The sequence below is a fragment of the Salvia splendens genome, chromosome 21, assembly GCF_004379255.2.
Source record: "Salvia splendens isolate huo1 chromosome 21, SspV2, whole genome shotgun sequence".
Lineage (NCBI taxonomy): Eukaryota > Viridiplantae > Streptophyta > Magnoliopsida > Lamiales > Lamiaceae > Salvia > Salvia splendens.
Window position 1 is genome coordinate 23,970,377 of NC_056052.1, and position 13,642 is coordinate 23,984,018.

The window sequence follows — 13,642 nt, forward strand, 5'->3', positions numbered from 1 at the left end:
GAAGAAATGAGAGAGAAAATGTTGTTATGGTATTCTTTTATTATTGTGAAGCTAATGGTACTTAATTTATTTAAGTACTTATGAATAATCTATTCAGGGATTTTATTTATGTTTCCTAATTACTGACATAATGTACAATCTCCTTATCTCCCCATTCACTATTTTTTCTCAATTCTCCTACATTAATAAATTTTAATAAGATTTATTTGTAATATATTGAAACTACTTTGCATTCAACGGTTATCAGTCTGCAGGTCAGGTAGTGCAAACATTACGAAATTATTTTTCCATGTTTAGACCACCTGCATTAGATATCATATAATGGACTAATTATATTAGTATTATGAAATATATAATACTTTTAAATACATATGTAAGGCAAAACGAGAGAGGAGAACGTGTCCAGAATATGAAATTCGGTACTTTTTTTTGACACTTGTATAAAAATGAATAAAACAATTAAATTGAAGTTTTAATTCACACAAATAAATATTTAGTGTTCATACTAAACAAATTACATTTTAATAAACGGAATGTAATTCCTTGCTTGAGTTACAGAGATGGCGATGAAGTTCTAATCGGAACATTTAAAGAAAGAGTATTCTCTGCAAACAAAATTCAGGTTGATGATTCCGCGAATTTTTGATAATGATAAATGTTCGTAAAAATAAATTACGACACAGAGAATTTTACGTGGTTCGATTTACTGAGGTAAATCTACGTCCACGGGGAGAAATGGGGGCAGGTTTGTATTGCTTGATCTGCGAATTACAGCTTACAACACAGACTTGCTATATGATTATTTCTCTAGAGAGATTCTAACCCTTTTCTACCAGATCTAAGTTCTATTTATACATTGAACTAAGATCGTGGCTTACATCATCACTCTAGGTCGTGGAGGTCGTGTAGGTCATGGCCTAAGATCGTGGCCTGAGTTGACGCCACGTGGTAGTGGGTGTGTTGGAAGTTGTGGAAATCCTGCATGGGTCCACTAACTCCTTGTTCGGTCGAATACTGAGACCGAACTGCTTTGGTTGCCGATCTGAGAGTAGAGCTTGATGCCGACCTGAGAGCAGAGCTTGATTGGTTGGCTTTTACCGAGCTGTAGGCTGAGGCCGAACTCTTTGGTAATGCCGAACTCCTCCGAACTCTTTGGTAATGCCGAACTCATACTCTTCCTTGGGCTTGTTTAGTTCGTACCCCATCACTACCCCCCCCGAAAGACGAAGTGAATCACTTCGGCGAAGCGAGTCACTTCGGCATTCTGGATAAAGGTACGGGGGAGGCTGACGTCAGGGGACGTGCCTTGCATGTGACTGCATTAAATGCGACAGTAAAATCCGGCCGTTGAATCCTGAAAAGGTGGGATTCGAAACGGTGCGACGATTTTGAAATCTTCGCCGAATCTGATAAATATGCTCTTTCTTCCTCATTTGAACACCTTTGCTGTTGCGTCTTCTATACTCTCTCTTTCTCGAGAAATTTTCTTCCGCTTTCAAGAGCTTCTTCAGACTTTCTTCACTTTCAAAAAGTAAGAAAAATGTCTTCTTCTTCTTCTTCGGTGTCGGGTAGCGGTAGGAAAGGGGATAAGGGGTCTTCTAGCCGGAAAGAATCCGGGGAGAAGACCGTAGAGTATTTTCACAGTATCTTGAGTAAGGATACTGTGATATCCCTTCACGAGAAATATTTTTTACCTGGGGGGAAGGCGGTGGTTCCCGACGATGATCATAGGGCTAACGACCCGCCGGAGGGTTATGCCACCGTTTACGAAGCCTGCTTAGAATGCGGGCTTCGTTTTCCTCTTCCCCCACCTTTTGTAGAGCTTCTTGATTTTTTTCAACTCCCTTTAGGTCAGGTGACTCCGAACTCTTGGAGGCACTTATCGGCTTTTGCTGCCGAACTGCGTAGGCTAGATAAGGATCAGTCTCTGAGGGCAATCCTTAATTTTTTCCAGTTTAAAAGGAAGGGATCTTGGTTTTACTTGATCCCCTTACAGCCTTTTAGGGCCTTCTGCAAAACCAAGTGGCCGAAATGGCAAAACCGTTTCTTTTTTTATAATAGGACTTCGGCTCCGGGCTTTCCTTGGAGAAGGCCGAAGTCCGTGATTCCCCATCCTCGGTTAGAACCGTTGGCCGAGCTCGAGGGCGAGCTCAATAAGATTCCTATGATTAGGAAACAGTATTCGGAAACTGAGCTCGTCAAGGGCGACCTCGTGTTCAATATCTCGTCTTCGGACGAAGAGGCCGAGGGTGAGGATTTCTCTTTATCTTTATGCTCTACTGCTTTAACGAAGAAAACTAACCTTGTTTTCTTGCTTTTTGGCAGTGTTCATGCTGAATAAGGCTATCCGAAAGTCCTCCGAGCTTGAGGAGCCGGAGAAAGAGAAGGCTACCAGCTCGGCGCCTGATGCCGAGAAGAATCCGAAGAGGCAAAAGACCTCTTCGGGTCCAAAGAAGCCGGAGTCGACTTCGGCAAGTAGGAAGGGGAAGACCCAGAAGCCCCCGAGAGCGCCAGAGAAAGACGTGGTCTTGGCGCCTCCTTCGGAGCATATCTGTGAGCCATTTTTATGGCCCACGGACTTCGCCGAGGTGAATTGTCTCCTTGATTCTTTGGCTTGGCTTCTGTCCTGTATTTTTGGTGCCCTCTGCTGACTTTTTTTCTTATCCATTTTCAGAGGAACGATATGCTCTCCAAGCTCGTCGCCGTCGAACTCTCCAAAGCGTCCAATGACTATGCTGAGATGCAGAGGAAATTGGCGGCTGCTTGTCACCGGGCCGAGCAGGCCGAGGCAAACTTTGAGAAAGCCAGAGCTGCTAGGATTTCGGCCCAGGATGAAGCTCAGTTTGCCAAAAACCAGCTCGTCATCCAGCGAGAGCAGGCGAAGCGGAGCGATGCTGCTGCCGTGGTTGCCCAAGGGGAGGCTCTCCGTGTTTACACGGAGAAACTCTTTTTGAGCAGCCAGTTCTCGGCCTTTGTCGGTAGCCTGGTAAGGCTAATTGCCGATAAGGGCGAGCAGGGGGCCGACGTCGTGCTGCCTCTGTACAGCCGAGAGATAGCAGCTCGGCTTCAGAATCTGCCGCTCCTTGAGGAGCTCGCTTCATCTTCGGTCCTGCTTTCTGCAGACAGAGTCCGGAGTTGTCGAGCTGATCGGGACGAGAACCTGGAGGCTATCTTTGCCTCCGTGGGACCCGTTTCACCCGCTTCGACTTACAACGGAGAGGGTGAGGCCGAGCCGCTGGAGCGGGAGGCCGAAGTCGAGCGAGCCGGGCATCCGGAGAAGGAAGCCGATCAGGAGACGCAGCAGATCGGCTACGGTGGCGCCGAGCAGGCTGGGGAGAGCAAGGAGGCAGAGGCTGAAGCTGAAGCAGAGAAGGAAGCTGAACCTCACCGAGAAGGAGGAGACGAAGCTAGCGAAGTATGATTTCGTCTCCCTTCTCTTAGTTTAGTTTCTTCCTTTATGTAAAATGGCCTTGAAGCCCTCCTTGTATAGAAAAATTTTTTTTTCTTATGAATGAAAAAATTCTTCTTTCTGCTCGTGTCTTCGTATAGCCTTTCGTACTCTCTTACTCCTGTTGTGGTTTACTACCTGCTCGGTAAGCTGAAATGCCGAACTGACGTAGCTGCTTTGTATTCTTAACTCTCAAGGAGCTGGAGGTACTTCACTGGAAGCGGCTGTACTCTTCGGCTTTAGACGAAGCTGAGAAAAGAGCTATAGCCGATCAGACGAAGAATGACGAGCTTCTGGCTCGTTTGGTGAAGCTGGATGCCGATAATAAGGACTTAGAGTCCGATAAGAATGATCTGGAGGCCGAGCTGAATACGACCATTGCTGAGAGGACTGCGTACGAGGATTACATCCGTGTGCGCGGGGGAATGACCATATCAGATGTTCAGAGTCGAGTTGACGAACTGTGGGAGGAATATAATGTACTCCGGAGGAACAATGCGCTGGAGAGCTCGGCTTGCCAACAAGTCGTGACATCATTGCGGCGCTGGGCTTCTCGGTACAACATTGTTCTTTCTCGGCGCCCCTCCATAGAAAGATTCCTTCGGCATATCGTGCCAACAGATGCTCGCACTCCAGATCAAACCTTTGATTCACTTGCTCAAAACCGTACTCCAAGTCAGCAACGAACTCTGGAACAGCCGGAAACGTCAAGACGAGAACAGGCTGAAGTTCGTAGAGGAGCTGTGATTATGAGTGAGCAAGATCAACAAATGCTTCGTGAAGAGACTCTTCGCCGCCGAGGTGCTAGGGCTTCCCGGGCTCAGAGAAGAGGTGGCAGGTCGATTAGAGCATCTCGTCGACCTGCTTATTCTGCAGCTGCCTGGAACGCCCGAACTCAGCTTCACGAGGATTTTGTGAATAGATGGCTCAACTTTAGCAACCCTGGACAGTAGAATAGTCCTTTGTAATAGCGTAACGCCATCTTGTAGGGTAGCGGAGTTGTGTGCCGAACAAGATTTGAAAATGAAATTTTGTTTTTGTTTTCGCTTCTAACACTGTATTTACAGCTTAGCGAAAAAATTTCATCGTACTTGTCCTCGGTCTTATGAAGTAAACTTCTTTGACCGGACTTGTCTTTGGTCTGATGAAATAAACATCTTTGACCGGACTTGTCTTTGGTCTGATGAAATAAACATCTTTGACCGGACTCGTCTTTGGTCTGATGAAATAAACATCTTTGACCGGACTCGTCTTTGGTCTGATGAAATAAACATCTTTGACCGGACTTGTCTTTGTGTTCTAATTTGGCGATTTTCGTCGCCGGGATCGAACTTTCCCTTGTCCTAATTCGGCGAGTTTTATCGCGTGGATCGGACTTTCCCAGTTAACCGAAGTGGTCTTATGCAGTAAACCTCTTTGACTAGACATGGTCGTCCTCGGTCTTATGAGGTAAACTGCTTTGACCGAACTTGGTCGTCCTAATTCGGCGAGTTTTATCGCGTGGATCGGACTTTCCCAGTTAACCGAAGTGGTCTTATGCAGTAAACCTCTTTGACTAGACATGGTCGTCCTCGGTCTTATGAGGTAAACTGCTTTGATCGAACTTGGTCGTCCTAATTCGGCGAGTTTTATCGCGTGGATTGGACTTTCCCTTGTCCTAATTCAGGCAAGTTTTATCGCGAGAATCGGACTTTTGTTGCAGTTCGTTTCAGACGAAGTGCTTGATTCTTAAGCAGAATTGTGGTCTTGTATCCTCTTTAGAAGCTTTGACACACAATCGTGGGCTTGTTGCAGCTCGTTTCAGACGAACTGCTTGTTTAAGCTGAATTGTGGTCTTGTATCCTCTTTAGAAGCTTTGACACACAATCGTGGGCTTGTATGTTCTAAAAAGGGGATCAGCCTTTGAAGAACGAGATACCTCAGTTTTATTTGTAAGAGACGACACTCACATAGACACAACGCACGTAGAGACAAGAACAAGTAAAAAACAAAGAAAACACATAAGACTGACCGACCGGACTGTCTCTTACAAATGGAACTTTTTGAGGTTGGAAACGTACCATGTTCGGGGTACTTGTGCTCCCGACGCGTGAGTCAATTTGTAAGACCCTTTGCCGAGGACTTCTGACACCCGATATGGACCTTTCTATGTGGGTTCGAGTTCGCCCAGCTTTTCTGCTCGGCTTACTTCGTTGTTTCTCAAGACGAGATCTCCCACTTGAAATTGCAGCTTCTTCACCCTTTGGTTGTAATACCGGGCTACTTGCTCCTTGTACTTGGCTGCTTTTAGGCAGGCCAATTCTCTTCTTTCTTCGGCAAGATCTAGTTCGGCTCTCAGTCCGTCACCATTCATTTCTGAGGAGAAATTGAGTTCGGGGACTGGATATGCCGATCTCAACCGAATCACGGCTTCAGTGCCGTACACCATCGAGTTCGGCTCCGGTGTGACTTCGGTCATTTCGCCGGCCTCTGATTCCGGCTGCTGTGATTGCTATGCTCGATGGTGCCGAACTGATTGCTCGGCACTTTTAAGCGCAATCTGCGAACACACTTGCTCTTTTTCGATCACCTCGGATGACCGCTATCTCTCCTTTAGTGGAGAAGGTGTTCGGCGAGGATGCCTCTGATCGCTATGACCGGGCTTCTTTTTGTCTTCTCTAGATGAGCTGTCTAAAGACCGTTTTCGACGGTCTGCCTCATCGGCACGAGAAAACTTGTCCGCAATGTCCCACATCTCTTGAGCTGTTTGCGGACCGCACTCCACGAGCTTTCTGTAGAGAGCTCCGGGCAGGATTCCATTTTGGAATGCCGAAATGACAAGTAGATCATTGAGATTATCTACTTGTAGGCATTCCTTGTGGAATCTCGTCATAAAATCGCTGATCTTTTCGTCGCGACCTTGACGTATAGAAAGCAGCTGAGCCGAAGTGCTTCTGGCTTCCGCTTTCTGAAAGAACCTCCTGTGGAAAGCATCCATTAGATCTCGGTAGGATCTAATGCTGCCTTTGGGGAGGCTATCGAACCACCTTCTTGCGTTCCCGATAAGCAGTTCGGGAAACAGCTTGCACATGTGGACCTCGTTGAGACCCTGGTTCGCCATGTTATATTGATAGCGTCCCAAGAAATCATGAGGATCCACGAGTCCGTCATAGGTTATCGACGGAGTTCGGTAGTTCTGTGGTAGGGAAGTTCGGGTAATATCGTCCGAGAACGGAGTCCTCAATGCTCCGTACATGGCGAACCCGACATTTCTTCGGTATGGAGGAGATGGAGTTCTCCTGTGATTCCGGTACCGAGGATTCTTTCTTCTGGAAGACATGATACTACTGCGGTAGTGACTGTCTCGTATGGAGGGAGAGGGAGAATCCGCCGTTTTCGCCTCCGGCTGCTTTTGGCTTCTCTGCAGGAAGGTTAAGAATTCCTCCTGCTTTTCAGCCAAAAACAGCTTGACAGCCTCGTTCAAATCGGGCTGCTGGGAAGACTCGGTGTGACGGCTTTTGGAGCGGCTTGTTCCTTCGCCATGAGAACTGGTGGTGGATTTATCCCTAGGCTGTTTTCCAGACCTATGGGATGGATTGGCTTCCTCCTGGTTCTCACGGGCAGGAATACGGGTACTCTGCGATCTGGTATGCATTTTTTGGGTTGAAAAAACGGTCAAAAATTCGCTTTATCACAAATTTGGTTCTCTGGTTCCCACAGACGGCGCCAGTGATGATTCCGCGAATTTTTGATAATGATAAATGTTCGTAAAAATAAATTACGACACAGAGAATTTTACGTGGTTCGATTTACTGAGGTAAATCTACGTCCACGGGGAGAAATGGGGGCAGGTTTGTATTGCTTGATCTGCGAATTACAGCTTACAACACAGACTTGCTATATGATTATTTCTCTAGAGAGATTCTAACCCTTTTCTACCAGATCTAAGTTCTATTTATACATTGAACTAAGATCGTGGCTTACATCATCACTCTAGGTCGTGGAGGTCGTGTAGGTCATGGCCTAAGATCGTGGCCTGAGTTGACGCCACGTGGTAGTGGGTGTGTTGGAAGTTGTGGAAATCCTGCATGGGTCCACTAACTCCTTGTTCGGTCGAATACTGAGACCGAACTGCTTTGGTTGCCGATCTGAGAGTAGAGCTTGATGCCGACCTGAGAGCAGAGCTTGATTGGTTGGCTTTTACCGAGCTGTAGGCTGAGGCCGAACTCTTTGGTAATGCCGAACTCCTCCGAACTCTTTGGTAATGCCGAACTCATACTCTTCCTTGGACTTGTTTAGTTCGTACCCCATCACAGGTGTATATAAGGAATTTACATTTTGTATAAGGAATTAATTTAATGATTCCATTTGAAATAGATATGTCCGAGTGGTGACCACATTATAATTAAAAACATCAAATCTTATAATTAAATTCCCCAAATTGCAAAGTGACCTAAGCACACTACACAACACACCACCCTCGTGTATAAATAGGCACACACCTCTCCGCTTTTCTCAAACACAAAAAAACACACTCAATTTTCTCTCTTCAAATCATCTCAATTATTCCACTTCCAAAACAAACAAAGAGAATGAGAAGCAACTTATTCCACTCCACAACTAAAATGACCGCCGCCGCAAAAACAACCTTCTCGCCGCCGGCGACCTTCCAGCGGTCGCCGTGGCACTCCCCGGTCCCGTACCTCTTCGGGGGGCTGGCCGCGATGCTCGGCCTCATCGCCTTCGCCCTCCTCATCCTCGCCTGCTCCTACTGGAAGCTCTCCACCGCCGAAGAAGCCCAAGACGGCGACGTGGAGAGCGGCGCAGCCGCGAAAGGCGACGCCGCCGCGGCCGAGAAGACCCTGACGGTTTTCGAAGAGAAGTTTCTTGTGATCATGGCGGGTGATGCTAAGCCTTCTTATCTTGCTACACCTGTGTGCAGTAGAAATGTTTCATTTGATGATGAAAAGGTTGACAACAAAGAAAAAGTTGAAGAAGAAGAAGAAGAAGGAAAGGTGAAGAAAGATGGTGAAAATGCACTAGAAAATGGAGAGCAATCTCATTTGAGTTGATGAAAGTTATTACTATTAGGATTGTGAATTTTGATCCTTTTTTTTTAAATTTCTTTTGCTTGTTTTGAGCAAGACTCTTGCTCAATTTTGTGAGCCAAGGAAATGTAAATTTTTTTCTAATGAGATGAGCACTCAGTTTGGAAACATTAATCATTTATTTTTAAGGATAAATAAAGAAGTTGCAAGTACATAAGTATAATTGGTGACAAGATAAAATCATTAATGTTGTCTTTGCAAGTTGATGGAAAATGGTGCATAAAAAATGAAGTTGTCATCAAGCACTAAGGTTTGTGCTGGTGAGGAGGATAACACTAAGAAAATGATCAAAGTATATATTCTTAATTAATGGGCTTCCTTTTTCTTAATTAATGGTGCCATTACACATAGATATGCATATATTAGTAATTAATTTGTGTTTAGATATGCATAATTCTTGTGGTTAATGGAGTTGCCGGATTTGGCTATACCGGCGGCGTGAGTGTGGTCGGAGAAAGGTGGTGGGCCCAAATATACATCAGCATGCATTGGAGTGTTGCTTTATATTATTGTTTGCTTTTGAGCTGGAAATTAATAAAAGGTTCAAATAATGTTATTACTTTAGTTGGCTCATTTTTTCACATGTATTTCGAGTTTCAAGATGCTTATTTAGCAAAGATCAACACATCTCATAAACCTTTTCCTTTTCGCTATCTGTGAGGAAATTGATTTGAGGCTTTAATTATTTTTTGTATTTGAATTCATAACCTTTAACTACATGCAAGCTCACTCAATGACTTAGTTTTGCTAGCACAATTATTATTCCACTAAACCGAAATATCTAAAATGTAGAATGATAACCTCTTTTGAGAAATAATGATAGTATGAAATTAATTTACATGATTAATTTGGTGAGAGTAGTGTGGGAGACATGAGTGGTTTGTGACGTGATTGGCTTAATTTGTAGGGATGCAAGTGTGAAATTGAGGTGGTGCAATGTGATTGGCTTGCATATGATCTACTCTACATAGCTACTAATAGCCATATAAGCCGCAGCGATCCGATGCCATATAACTTCATTATTAAATACTTTTTCACAACGATTCACACAAAATATCAAAATTCGATAACGTTATAAGGGCTAAAACCGATCCTTTATCAAAATTCGATAACGTTATAAGGGCTAAAACAGATCCTTTATCAAAATTCGATAACGTTATAAGGGCTAAAACCGATCCTTACTTTTATGTGTGTTCGTCGGTGTGAACTATGCTACACAAATGCATAAATCATGTTTTAAAATGTTAGATTAGATTCAAATCTATAGAAATCATAGTGAGAAATTGATACTCTAAATTATATTCCTATCTCTAGATTGTCTTTAGCCCAACAGAATGCATCCTTTTTGCCGAGCTCCTCGTGACTCTCGCTCTACCCTCTAATATAATGAGATAAGAATGTGATGGATATTTATGCTACTTACTTTATTTGGTGAAATACATGTAAAATTCGAATTTTGGTTACAGAAAGATACACAAACTCATTATACACTTTATTTAATGTGTGACTACACCGTACACGGATAAGTTTTTATATATTACTACTAAAAAATTTATTTTTTGTTGGCCTAAAATTCCTCAACAAGTGGAGCCTGAGTAACATTTAAGCTTGTACTCATATATTTTGTACAAAAATCATTTCTTGTTTTTGTGCTGTGTGTTGGTATAAATGTTGCAATTAGTGCTCAATGATAAATGTCTCAGGTTTATGTTAACTGTTACACTATCGTTAGAATTACTTTATTTTTCATCCAAAAACGAGATACATTTATCTGGAATAAATGCTATGCTCATTGTTCAAGTTGATTGAAGTTTGGTATGTACTAAAAAAAGTAAATGAAGTTTCATATATAACGAAAAATAGTAGTATTGTTAGGGTGTGGCACATATTTTAATGTAAAATTAGTAACATAAGAAGATAAAGAGAAAAATAGTTGAAGTATTGTTAGTGAAAAACGAGAGAGTTGAGACTCATTTCAGTAGCGAACAAGCGTTTTCAAAAAAAAGGTCTAAAGTCTTAGAATATGCTTTAGAACTTCCATTTCTTAACACAGGATGAAGTACTAAATTAATTGGGCCCTTGGATTTGAAAAGAAAAGTATTAATTGGGCCTAGATGTATGGTTACAGAGTCCAGTAGAAACTATAAAGGGTAGCTCAACCCTAAAAATTTGAACAAATCAGAACAGATCAAAATTAAGGCAGTATTACTAATTAGGCTGTCCTTTTTTAGTATCTTATCTTATGCAATGCGTCCATATAAGTACAAATATAAAAGTTATCCCATTTTATAAACACATAAATCATGTGAACAAAAGCTTTATTGACTGACAACTACGCTCTCATTTCATTACTGTAAAAGCAATTCTGAATTTTGGTCAGTGCAATTTCAATCTCGTGAGCAAATTTTGCTCTGTCTTAGGGAATCCACGATGGGGCGCCTTAAGGCGCGCCACATCAGCAGTTTTATTCTCTTACTCTCATCTGCAATGGGGCGCCTTAAGGCGCGTCATATGTATTTTATTTTATTTGAATATTTAAATAACAAAAAATTGGGAAAAAACTTCATTTCATATATAAAAATTAATACATTACAATACGAATTAAAAAAAATACGCAAACTCAACGACGGCGGTTACGGGCCCACACTTCTTCAATCATGTCGTTCATGAGTTGCGCATGGTCTTGTTGGTTGCGCATTGAGGCCTGTCTAGCTAGAACCTCGTCGAAGCCCGACGGCAATCCTCTAGCGGGGGGCTCAGTCGTCGTGCTGGACGAGCTAGATGCACCGTCATCATCGTTCCACTCGGTGATGCTCCCACCTTCATGCTCGACTATAATGTTGTGCATGATAATGCACGCATACATGACGTCGGTGATGATTTCCTTGAACCAAAGACGAGCCGACCCTCTCACAACGGCCCACCGTGATCGGAGCACACCAAATGCCCGCTCGACATCCTTCTGCCCCGAGTCCTGCTTTTGCGCAAATAAAACCCTCTTCTCACCCATTGGGCAGCTGATCGTCTTCAGAAAAACAGGCCACCGTGGGTATATGCCATCGGCCAAGTAGTACCCCATGTGGTATCGGCGCCTGTTGGCAGTGAACTCGATGGTCGGGCCGTTGTCGTTGCATTCCAAACTGCCGGCGGAAAACAGTCGGTCCCCACCGTGGTTGATCGGAAAAATAGTCTTCAACCAGACGTTGGTGAGCTGTCTCGTGGTCGCGTCGGACAGATGTCCGACATCGAATTGGCATGCGGATCTGCTGCTCCTCCGCCGCCTCCTCCTCGCGCTGCAGTTCGAGTAAGCATTCCGCCATGGCCTCTTCAACGGCTGCATCTAAGGCTGCCGAGGTCTCCGAGTGCGAACTACCCGACTCCGAGGAGCTAGAACTAGTGGTGTCATCGTCGTGGTTCATTTTGGTATGTGAGATAGGTAGAAATGTGAGAGAGGAGCGAAACGAGAGAGGCGAGATGTTCGTATGAACAAGTGAATGAGAAACGAGGTTTAAATAGAAAAAAAAAATAAAAAACGCGTGACATCGTCCGCCGATCTCGCAATGGGGCGCCCGATGGCGCGGACGATGGCCTATCGTCCGCGCCCATCGTCCGCCGAGCCCACAATGGCGCGGACGATAGGCCATCGTCCGAGCTTCAACCGCGGACGATGCATCGGGCGTGGGCGTAGGGCGCGGACGATGGAACGCATCGGGCGTCCCATTGTGGATGCCCTCATACAAATTACTCACTCCGGTCTCCACTAATTTTTTCATTTTTTCTTTTTCGTCTAATCCCTATTAATTGTCTTATTTCATTTTACTATATTTGACAAGTGAGTCTCATATTTCATTAATTTTTAAAAGTATGACTTACATTCCATGTTTTTTCCTTCTAATTTCTTTTAATAAAGTCAAACAATTTATTGTTTTTTCCTTCTAATTTCTTTTAATAAAGTCAAATAATTTATTAAAACTTACATCTGTCCAAAATGTACTAACAATTAATGGAGAGCGCAAAGTGTAATTTCTCAACTAAATCCTTAAATGGTGGTATTATAAAATAAGATCATGTATGATTTCTAGGTTGAATGAAAAGTGGTTTTCTAATGTAAGACGACTTTTAATCCCCCCCTATTAAAGGTTATTTTGGATAATTATTGGATACGACCATCAATTTTTTAATTTACAGATCCCAAAAAAATTAATAAAGATTTGATAAAAAAGTCATAATAAATGTGCATTCAATTATAATCAACTTAATCTCGTTAAGTTTCTATTGACTAAAATCTCAAACCCACCAGAAACAATGTTGAATTATTTGTCGGGTCAGCCACCTAAATCTAATTATGCCGTGTGAAGCTGTTAATTTTGAATATAGGATGATTTTGAATTTTTAATAAAAAAAAAAGTTAGCATACGTCAAGCTAATTAGGACTGAGGCTAAAAGGACTATTTAATTCTTACAACTACAAAAAAAAAATAAAAAATAAAAAATAAAGAGAGACACTCATATTCCTATATTATTTAGTTAATTTAATTTTCAAGTAAATTTATAAATCAAAATCTATCCTCCAAAAAATCCAAAAATTGATAAATTTAAGACAATTAAAACAAAATCTAGGAGGGAGAGTGAGAGACTGAAATCAAATCTTGAAATCATCCTCCAAAAAATCCAAAAATTGATAAATTTAAGACAATTAAAACAAAATCTAGGAGGGAGAGTGAGAGACTGAAATCAAATCTTGAAAACATTAAACAAAGTAGTGAAAGATTAAGCCAAGCCAAGCCAAGCAAAATGAAAGTAAAGACTACAGAGAGACGACTTAGGTGATGAGACACTTTTTTTAACAAGTGGAGTACAAAAATCAAGAGTTTTAACATGATTTAGCACGATTATTGATCATCTAAAAATGACCAAATTGGAAGTAGAGCAAGTTTTTCAATTTTAACTTTTAGTTGCAGGCAAGGTGAGGGTATATTCAGCATGAAAATGAATGTCAATAATAATGAGTTGCCAAGTTTTTAAAATGGCCCTAACGCTCCCACAAAAGCCATCTATCAATTTACACCAATTCAACTACTACCATTTTCTACTTTGCAATATTTTT

At 42.6% G+C, this 13,642-nt stretch overlaps 1 protein-coding gene across 1 annotated transcript; it reads left to right on the forward strand.

Moving 5' to 3' along the window:
* The first annotated feature begins 7,932 nt into the window (after positions 1 to 7,932).
* Positions 7,933 to 8,649, forward strand: LOC121783490 (protein GLUTAMINE DUMPER 5-like). The gene has a single exon (XM_042181580.1). The coding sequence runs from the start codon at positions 8,020 to 8,022 to the stop codon at positions 8,497 to 8,499; it is 480 nt and encodes a 159-aa protein (XP_042037514.1). The 5' UTR covers positions 7,933 to 8,019; the 3' UTR covers positions 8,500 to 8,649.
* The last annotated feature ends 4,993 nt before the right edge of the window (positions 8,650 to 13,642 follow it).